The 10,635-nt window shown below is 38.5% G+C and overlaps 2 protein-coding genes across 7 annotated transcripts in view; both read right to left on the bottom strand.

Moving 5' to 3' along the window:
• LOC122085223 overlaps window positions 1-5,393 on the bottom strand; it is an 11,983-nt gene extending 6,590 nt beyond the window's left edge. For 3 of the 6 annotated variants that reach the window (XM_042653705.1, XM_042653704.1, XM_042653706.1), the window contains exons 1-5: window positions 5,120-5,392; window positions 4,762-4,905; window positions 4,529-4,643; window positions 3,815-4,449; window positions 3,511-3,694 (exon numbers count right to left, since the gene is read on the bottom strand). In XM_042653705.1, coding sequence (XP_042509639.1) covers window positions 3,907-4,449; window positions 4,529-4,643; window positions 4,762-4,905; window positions 5,120-5,145 — 828 coding nt within the window. In that variant the 5' untranslated portion in view covers window positions 5,146-5,392 and the 3' untranslated portion in view covers window positions 3,511-3,694; window positions 3,815-3,906. The other 3 variants (XM_042653708.1, XM_042653710.1, XM_042653709.1) reach the window with 3 other exon arrangements.
• A 4,750-nt stretch (window positions 5,394-10,143) lies between these two features.
• LOC122085180 (protein arginine N-methyltransferase 2) overlaps window positions 10,144-10,635 on the bottom strand; it is a 5,639-nt gene continuing 5,147 nt past the window's right edge. Inside the window, exon 3 of the mRNA XM_042653644.1 lies at window positions 10,144-10,523. Within this exon, the coding sequence (XP_042509578.1) occupies window positions 10,210-10,523 (314 nt within the window). The 3' untranslated portion in view covers window positions 10,144-10,209. The remainder of the gene's footprint in view (window positions 10,524-10,635) is intronic.

The following is a 10,635-nucleotide window of genomic DNA, read 5'->3' as shown; positions in this document are numbered from 1 at the left end:
GGGGGGGAGAGAAGGCTATTCAATAATGATCAGAGATTTATGTCAAAAAAATAATAAATCAGTCTCTACCATTTCGTTAAAGAGTCATTTTTGGCTTGATAAATACTGTGAAGTCACTACATTAGAACTGTTAATTATTTAAGTAGGTTGGTGCTTATTACTTTTTTCAGAACTCCCAAGTTGCTGTGGAGACTCAACCTGTTTCTTCTGGGCGCTTCTTACACCATACAGAATAATGAATGGTCATCAATGACAATACGTATCTTAGATGGGTTATACACCGAATAGGCAAAATTGAGTAAAGATTCAGGTATTTCACATGCCAGGGGAATGCCAAAAAGAGATAGAACCAAACAACGGAACAATCATGGAATGAATTATTGAACAGCCTACTGATTCTTATTGGAATATTTTTGTGATGTGAAATACATTTTAAATCTCTGATCAAGGAGACAGAGATGGGAACAAAGGAGCCGAAATATGGTTAGAGCACTTATGTGTAAAGATGATGGAAATTCTGTAATTTTGTGACAGGTCATGCCCTTAAGAGTAATGTAATAGAATAGGAGACAAATCAGAAATTAATCTTATATGGATGAGGCCAATCTTGGAATTATAAATCCAGTTAGAATTTGAAAGGAAATAAAATATGAATAGAAGGGGTGTTATGCAATAATAGCAAATGAGGAGCTTAATTGTAAGCATAAAACTTTGGCTTCTTCAAACTCATGATAAGAGCGATAGACCAACCGAAGATAAGATACTTCGAGTGAAGGATCTCTCTCATATGTCCGTTGGTTGATCTAAGATTTCAGGTGATGTGTTGATTTACGCAACTTGCCGGATCCAACAATTGCCAACCCAACAAATAATAATTCCTATAAAAAATATAATAAAATAATATAACTGCTGAAAACAAGCCTGGTGGAAGCTTAAGGACCGGGTCTGGTTCAGAATAACAGGTCATGATACTACGATAGTAGCAATGTTAGGGGCCAAAGTTCTAGGGCTTTGGTCACCACTAAGGTGAGTTCAAGGTCCCAGTAATTGAGGCTAAAAGAATCTGAGGGGATCAAACTTCCTGCAAGATGAAACCCAGTTATGCTAGAACAAAACAGGAAAAAAGAAAGAGCAGAAGGAAGAAGAAATAAAGGAATAGGAAGAAAAAAGACAATAGATTAACAGATAGGTAGGAGAACTGAATCAATGAGGGAAAGGGAAGAAGACCACACGACCAACTCTTGCTTCCAAACTACGGTAGTTGCAACTCCAACTAAATTTAATTCATTCAATCTCTGTCTTCCATCTCAACAGATGGGTTGCACATATAGCTTCTCTTACCAAAATATTTGAAGTAAACTAAGAAACTTGAAAGAACTCAAACTAGGAAAGCCAAATCTCTTATGTTACTACTTCCATAAAACAACGTGAAAATGCCAATTACATTTATAACCCCAATTAACTAAATAAACTCCTACCAACCCATATTAGACTGGATGGTTTTGGTTTCCCTGGGTCCAGGTTCCCAGATTGGGTCATGCTGGTACAGCCATGCGCATGCAACAGCATTACCCGTTGATACCCCTAATTCTATTCCTTGGGTGTAAATTATGCATCATGTAGCAATGGCAGCATATTTTTCAGTCATTTGGAATCAGCCGGATATGGTCTACAAATCTTATAAAGCAGTTCATGGTTCACCCTTGACATGGAGTTTTAAGAAATTCCCTGGAAAGTGGCACCTTTAGCTGGATCTTTGATAAGAAAGTGGGGCTGCAGAACTAATGGTGGAAGGATTGAGAACTAACCTGTTGATGCAGATTAATCACCAAAATAGGCTTGTTTTATTAGGAATATGCCTAGGGTTGTGTTCCATACATGTTGTGCCTTTGTTCCCATGTGTTTTAAGTGTATTGGACCACTTTTATGGGTCTAAAAGGGGGCTCTAAGATTGAGTACGGGATTACTAGTTGTTTCCTATTTTCATTAGTTTCCTTTTTAGATGAGGTTATTTAGTTTCTAATTTTAATACCTAGTTAGTTTCTAATTTCTTATTTCCTAGTTTCTATTTTTAATTTTAGTAACCAGAGGTCATGTGTTATTTAGTTTCCTATTTCAGTTTTTGGAAACTAAAGGTAGTTTCTATTTCTTGTTATCACCCCATCATTACTATAAATAAATGAGAGCTCTCATTAGTAGAGCAATGATTGAATATTGATGAATAAAAAAAAGAAGTTTGCTGCTATGTCTCTGCTGGGACTGCTGTGTGTTTGATCACAGTGGAAGATAATGGTGTTTAATCTATTCAACTCCTTGCGGTGGGAAGCCCGGGAGGATCTGCTACAAGTGTTTTCTTCTTCTTCAAGTATTCTTCTTTCTTTTTAAAAGTTATTTACAAGATTATATCGTGGTTCTACAGCCAGGCAATAGATCTGAACTTTCTTATTTCTGGTTCTGGAATTCCCAGATTTCTCCTACTCGACCCTTCACTGATCTAAACATCCAGCCACCTGATGGCTTTGAGTTTCTAGTCAAGTGTTACCCTTACTGTATGAAAGACTCAATCCAATTTTTAGAGTAATCTGACCAGGGAGTTGTTAGTTATAGAAATTATTCCTATTCTGGCCGATTGGAGTTTTTTGCCCAGAATTGCTGTCTGATCTGTGTTGGATGTGGAGGTTGAATGCTGCCCTTACTCTCCAATGGATTGCACCTTTTAACTGGTGATCTGTGTTTATAATATGCTATCTAATATTCTTCGATAGACTTTTCTGAAGCTATTGGGATCGACTGCAAGGTTCCAGAACCTGCAATCTCAGATTTATTAATATACTGTTGTCTTAGGACTGTGGATCATTATTCCTGTTGATTTAGACCTCTAAGAGTCATATGAAGCTCCTGGTTATATTTATTTAATTACTGCTGTTCTGTCCTAATCAATACTGTTGGTCTGAGATCGATGGACTGCTGATTTATTATTGCTTTTGCTGATTTGTTATTGCTGGTATATTGGGTACTTGGTTATCCTTTGGTTTACAAGATCCTGTTGTTTGGGTCTAGTTTGGCTTGTCAAATCTAGTTCTACATTACCTGTTCTTCTGGAGATCCATTCTCAAAAATTGTAAAGGCACAAAACTGGAATTTTCCTTTTTCTTGTTTTCAATTGTATGCTATATTTTTTATATTATATGTGACAAGACAAAAATGCAATTAAAGATCCTTAAGTTGTGCCAAACAGGAGGCGAACAAGCATGTTGATGAGCAACACTAATGATTCTCTTGGAGCTATAAATTATTTGCGGTTTCCTCATCTAAATGTTGCAAAAATATAGAATTTATCCACATAAAATTCCTTATTCGACATATGCATTTCTTCACTCCATCAAATGGTTATTTTGGCACGTCTTTTTTTCTTTTTTCTGTAAACATCTGTTAATCACCAAAAACCCAGAAATCATCCGGTATGGAAATAAAAACACTGAAAAATTATATAAAGAGTTTAGACCTTACCGATCAGGCAAAGGACAACAGCAACCCCAAATGCAACTTGAATTGGCCGACTATATTGGATATAATATTGGGACCTTTGAAGTTGTCTTTGAACAGCTCCAAACCAGCCATATAACTGCTTATCATAAGCGTCGTCACAGCTATCAAGGCAGCTCTTACTTCTTTCATAACATGCATCTATTCCCTACAAAAGAAGGGAAATTAAGAGAAGATTCACCACAAAGAAAAATACCAAGGATCCAGTAATCAAGAACTAAAACTGTAAATGCCCCAACTGAAAAAACATTTTCTTTAAATCTCTCACCCGACTCAACTGTTGTGGCCGCAATGGCACAGCATCGGTTGGTTGACGACGATCTCCAGCCTTCCATTTTCTGAAACCATTCTTCGACCAATTCAACATGGGAATGGGCTCCATGGCTCCGAGGAGTCCAGAAAAACTAAAAACCCTAGAAGGAGGACGATCGGGCATGGCATCGAAAGACCTCCGACTGGAATTATCGTCGGCAACTGCAATCTTCCAGTCACCAATGTCAGCACTGGCGCTTGCAGTCCTCCTATACCCGGGCAACCTCTCCTCTTTAGTCTCTTGTGTGGAATGCGAAGAATTCTTCGAACAACCAGACACTGCCTCTCCACGCACTGCCTGCAAATTCCCTTCTTCTTCGTCCCTAGCAGCAACCGTAGCAGGGGGTGCGCCCTACCTACCGAAGGTCCCGACAGAAACAACGCGAGCTCATCCCGTTCTCCTTCATCCAAACGAACCCAAGGTAGCGTCGACTTGCCTTCCGCGACGACTGATTCCTTTAACGAGTTCTCAACCGTAGATATCTTATCCTCGATAGCAACAATGAATTGCCTATGCCTAGCTCTCCCATCCTTGGCCGAGCTAGAACTCCCGACATAGCTCGAGCCGACGGCCCGCTCAAACTCATCCAACTGCAGCGACAAACTGAGCAAATCAGCAATGTTTCAAAAACCTAATCTCAGGAACGAAACCATAGAATGTGAAAGCCACCTGCCATTTGGCAGTGCCAAGGGAGGTACGTAAGTCCCTACGAAGCTCATCGACATCGCAGATGCTCGACGCATCCTTGCTTTCATGTATCCAAGTTCTATACACGGATTCCATCCTTCAATAAATAGAAAAAACCGATTAAAAGGACGTTATAATTTGAATATTAGATTTGCAAAGAGAATCAATCGATCAAAAACCCTAGACAATTTAAGAAAATCCCAATTGTGAAGTACCTGTCGGCAGATTCCTGAACTTCCTCAGCCGCGGAGAAGAACGGATCCTTCTCCCACCGATCGAAATTCGAAGCCATCAGAGATTCCCCCTTCCGTCTATATATATTGGCCTTCCCAGTGGCTCGCAGGGAGAAAGCTTTCAAGCTTTCATTCTCGCAAGTGATAAATACTCATTTAGATCAGAGAGAGAGAGAGGTTCCGCTATCACAATCAAGAAAAAATTTAAAGAAAAGAGAAGAGCGCGACAGTTATGGAACACAAGCAGGTTCGAGAGGAGGAGCTGCTTGGATCTCAAATCACAACCAAACCAATAGGATCCTTTCAGATCATTTCAAATAATTTCAACAACGCTACTTACCAGACACATGTGCCAAAGATCCTCATAGTTGAGTGTTCTGCGCTAATGGTCCCATTCCAGAAATTATATTAAACCGTTTCGTTGATGGTGACGATTCATGCCTGATAGGCTTAAGCTTCCCAGGCGTCATGAGGGTACAGGTCAAGATTCTAGAAACCATTATGATATGTGTACCTCAGGATTCTCGGAGCACTTGAAGAGGATTTCTAATTGCGGCCATGAGAGGATACAGACAACTCATTGAAGAGGGTATTGCCATTGTAGTTTCAGAATACCTCTTCACTATGTTCTAGTTTTGTCGACGCTCATAGCCTCTTTTGGCATATGGCATATGAGTTTTGTCACGTGAAAAAAATGTTACCTGTTGGCGTGGCCTTTGCATGTAGACATAGGAGCATACAAAATTATCACTCGAAATAAAAAATATCATTTATTTTGATGCTGTTACTGATGCAAAGGCCACACGACCTAAAAGCGATCTTGATTAATATGCTCCTCTAAATAAAAAGGCTAGTAGAAAATTGCCAGAAATCGAACCAAGAAAGGTTGGAGATATTTTTGATAAAATGCCCACGGTGTGGTACATTGAACACCAACCCTCTGCCCTAATAAAAGAAATTTATGTGAGAAAATCTGCACCTTGCTACCTACCGTGGAGAAGTTATGATCGCAATATGAAGGAAACTCCAATTCATATCCTATCCAATGCCAATGTTATTCAGCAAAGGCTCAACTTATCAACTTTTTTTATTATTAATTGCAACCCATGTATATTAAATCTCATAGGTCAAGATTGTCATATCATCCTTCCACATAACAAAAGGAAATAAATCATACAACTCTACTCAGGTAGATAAAGGTAATTCACAATATTGTCGTGTGATGTTTAACCTAAATAAATAAAAACATTGTCATGTTTGTTTCAATCTTGTTACTACTGTGATTTAAGATAAACCATAACCCTTAGTTAGAAGGTAGCCTCCTTTTGGCTTTAGCAATGAATATTCTTTTTCTTATGAGAGGGGAAAAAATATATAAACATAACAAGGGAAAATGTTTATCTAGAGTATACAAATATCTATCACAATACAGGCCAGATGGAGTAGAAATTTTGTGCATGATTGGACTCTATGCTCTTCTATTCACATGTGATGTTTCAGCTAAAGTGATGTTGACTAAATGACAAATAAAGCATTAAAAAAATCCAATACCATTGAAGTGGTGCATGCTGATATATAGACAAATATTTAATAGGACCAAATTTGTAGCTGTAAGTATCAATCGGCAGTCAGATAGGATAGATTATATATTTATATAATAGGACCAAGTTTCTTATCACCCATGGTTACGGGAGAATCTCTCACTAAGGCCATTAATGATTTCATTGGATTGGCATGGAGAGGAGTAGGAGTGTAACAATGGTCTAAGAATCCAATCACATGATCACATCACCAGTATAAAAAGAATTCTCTATCTCAGGTAAAACTTAGACTGTGTTTGGTAGCCAAGAGTAGGAAAAAAAAAAGAAAACATAACATAGAAATGAAATGGAAAGAAAATTAAAAAAACAAAATTATGTCAATTTAGCCCCCAATAGAAGAAAATAAAAGAGTAGGTTTTTTTTTCCCTTTTTGTTTTTGGCAAGACTTCTTTTCAACATCATAAGAAAACGTCATCATTTCCTAAGTGAATTTTGAAATTAAAAATAAAATCTTCTCTTGATTCAAGACATACCGAATATAATGAAAATTTCTTAAACCAAGAAAATAATACAATTTTTGTACTTTTTTTTCGTTTCTTCTCTTTTCTCGACTACCAAACAGTGCATTAGTTGAAAGTCATGACAAGATGAGCTGATGAGAGGTCTCTCTCTCTCTCTCTCTCTCTCCGGGTAAGTGAGGCGGATCATATTAAGATGTTGAGATCTGAACAAGAGTCCAGCTAGACGGATCTGAAGCTAGGGTTTGGCTCATGAGCTTGAGAGCTACTAATTGGTCCATTATTGTAAGAATATATAATACTTGCAAAAGTCATACAAGATCTGTTATACTGTGCAACTAAAGCACTTTTTATTTCATTAATGTATAGTAACCTTAAAAGATATTACATATAGATACCATCCACCCTAGAGATTTCATCTTCAAATCTAAGCCAGCATAGAGGACTGTCAAACTCCATCACTTGTTTCCAGAGTTATGTTCAATCAAAGAATCTGAGCATGGGTTGTCAAATCCTTCAGTGCTCCTAAGCCAATAAGGTCGAGTAAAAGTAGCTGCTCCAGAAGGAACATCATCAATCACTCTCTCATGGCCTTTTGGGACGTATATGCCATTACGTGGATGAGGCACCCAGCTCATCTGATTCAACCCCTTTGCATCATGGGTCGAGTCTTGGGGGTTTTCTGTCCCATAAGTCTGGGCTAGCTTGTGGATTGAACACTCTCCCCGCCTAGAAGCCCTGCAATACAAAGCCCAACTTGCTTAATAAAATCTGAAGTGCAGTAACCAGCAACTAAAAACCGTTGCTGAGCCGTCTAAAGCGAGTTTATACCACCTACTCGAACGTAAACGCTTGATAGCAGCATGAAGGGGTATTTATGAAAACAAGAAGACATGTGTCATCATGAAATCGTACGTTACAATATTCTGAAGGTTGATACAAATCCGGGATCCATAAGTCAGACCCATGGATGATGGATCGGCCCATGACACCTCTTAATTCTCCCAATTTTTTTTGTTTTTCGGGTACTGGAAGAGGGTGAGAGAAATTGTGCTAAGATGAGAAGTATAATCATAGAAAGATGCATGGTCACATGCTAAGATGAGAAGTATAATCATAGAAAGCTGTATGGTCACATGAATGGGATTTATGATTTCACAAAGGGTGGGATAGTAATTTTACATGCCCCTACGTCGAGAACAAGGGCCATGCGACCATGCAGCTTTCTTTTTTCCAACCATAAATCAAGCCAAATGTGGACATGGTGCCATCACCATCAGAATCAACCTCAAGTTTGACATATCTCTAGGTACAGGACGGACTTCCTACAATAGGGGGTGGAGAATGATAGCTCTAGATTCTCTTTGATGTGATGAAGAGTACCTTTCTCCAAGAGCAAAAATATTCCTTCACCTTGATGTGATGAAGAGTACCTTTCTCCAAGAGCAAAAGTATTCCTTCACCCTCGATGAGGGAATCTCATAATAATTCTCTCTTATCACGGATGACGGGAAACTGAGTCCTCTAAAAGATTAAAAACAGAAAAAGGCATCACTGAGGTATACACCATCGACTCAAGCTTAACTCAATCCTATACTCCTTTATACACTTAATCCTTATCCAACTGATGAAATAATACATAGCAACTGCCCATGTTAGTACTGGATCTTCACCTCATACTAAAAGGGCATGTGATTGAGACCTAAGCCATATCATGCTCAGGAAGCTCAGCCTATCCCCCCCCTCCCCACCCCCAATCTGAGCAAAGAGCTGATGCATTAGAAATGTTTTTAAGTGAACTTTAGCATATAAATTTGAAGCTTCTGGACAACTTAATATTGAAAACAACAAAACTAATTACCAGATCAACATCTTGGTTCTTGCAAGCACTGGTCTGCTGTCCATCAACCTAAACAAGAAAAAAAAGAAAGAAATGTCGTCCCTGAACAAGGAAAAGGGAGGGTTTTTCAGGTCCAACTCTAATGATGGTCCTCTTATGTCTTCTGGTCATTATATACGTTGGAATATAATGTACTTCGAAAGAATAAAACTCATTTGGTTCCTTCCATACTAAGATGTCCCTGAAAAGTACAAATTGCGGAAAAAAAAGTACGAACCACTGCTTTTTCTTCTTCAGCTACTCTCTTTTGTGGTGACCAACATCATCCAAATTCCAACATCTGATGCCCACCACGAGGAGTAATAAAAAGTGAAACCATTATTATTTGATGCCTGATTGCTTATCTAGAATTAGTATATTTTCACACGTAATGGACGCGGTTTTTATTCTCCACCCATTGTGGAGAAAGAATCTCTTCATCCACCCCATCTGATCTTCTGATTAGACTGAAAAAGGGCATTTCAGACTATGAACAATAAGTCTCAAATCAGAGAGACTCTAGCACTAGGTTCTTAACTGCTGAAACCATTTTTGCTGAGAGAACCAAGGCTGGTATCACTGCTGAACTTGTGATCACAGCCTAGTAGAATTTGCAGACTTCTGTTTGTTTTCCCTGGCATCAATCTTGGTTGTTTGTCCTGTGTTATCAGTAGGTCTTCACCTTTGATACCTTTCCTCAGAGTTTCAGCTTGAGCAGAATCAAAACGGGTAAGTTTTCTCATCAGAAGTGGGAACAAGTTTACTGCTGCTTTATAATTGGGTTTTTATTGATTTGGTGGGCCCATAGAAACTCAAAATTAGGGTTTTGAAACTTGGAGTTGTATTAGTTGGTATAAACTATTACAATCTAAAGTTCTTCTGATAGGTCCACCAAGTAGGAAATGAAAGTACAAATTATAGAAGGATAATCTGAACATCAAAATTATTCATAGATTTCTTCTTAGCTACAAAACAACAAACAAGTCAGCCTTTTCTCAAATAGGGCTACAAAACGTCTCCAGTAAATGAACCCATAAATTGTTGGTTTCTGCCTTTTAAACCTTGTACACATGTGACTCATAAAAAGGTCAATTGTTGGTTTCTGCCTTTTAAACCTTGTACACATGTGACTCATAAAACGGTCAAATTGACAGTCTCAATCACATATTGACTGTTAAATGATACTTAAATGGATCTCCCCCTAAGGACGAATAGAAAGAATTGTAGCAATATGATCAAGAACAGACCAACCAGGTATATAATATGATGCCCACCTCAACACCAATCCCGGTAGGTCAGACCAACCAGTTCAAGCAAGCTTTGACAAGAGGAGAAAATTCTCACCCTTTAAAGGAATATAATGCACTTTTACCCTTCAGCTGATCATACATTATGCCAGGAGGAGACATGACAAAATAGACGAATGTAGTCTCAAAAGTCCATTTAAACTCTTGGTGGAAGAAAGGAGAACATTATGATCTTAATCCAAACATTATTCAGAATCCTGAGAAGATTGACAAACAGGTAGATAATATGTATCTAGCTGCCAATATTTGTGTTTCACACCCTCCCAGACTTCCTCGCCCAAGCAATCCTTAACGGGCAAAGGAATGAACTGGGTGGAGTAACCCAAATTTCCTAGTTCTAGAGAAACCAACTGGCAATAAACAACATGGAAGAAAGCATTACCACCACAAAGGCCATTGAAGAATGAGTAGATTCCTCCAGGCTTTAACAATGTAGGAAGATGCTGGTGAAATTGCCTCATGTCTTCATAGTACTCACCATAAGTGTCAAAGAATATGCCTGTGGAAATTGAAAAAACTCAGGTAATTAAATCTGAAAAGTAACACATGTAGATGATAAATGACCATTCCACACATTAGATGCAGTTCACCAACCAATTCCCCCCCCCCCC

Source organism: Macadamia integrifolia, chromosome 7, assembly GCF_013358625.1.
Source record: "Macadamia integrifolia cultivar HAES 741 chromosome 7, SCU_Mint_v3, whole genome shotgun sequence".
NCBI lineage: Eukaryota > Viridiplantae > Streptophyta > Magnoliopsida > Proteales > Proteaceae > Macadamia > Macadamia integrifolia.
Note: the sequence above shows the minus strand (reverse complement) of the source record. Positions and strands in the feature narration are given on the sequence as shown.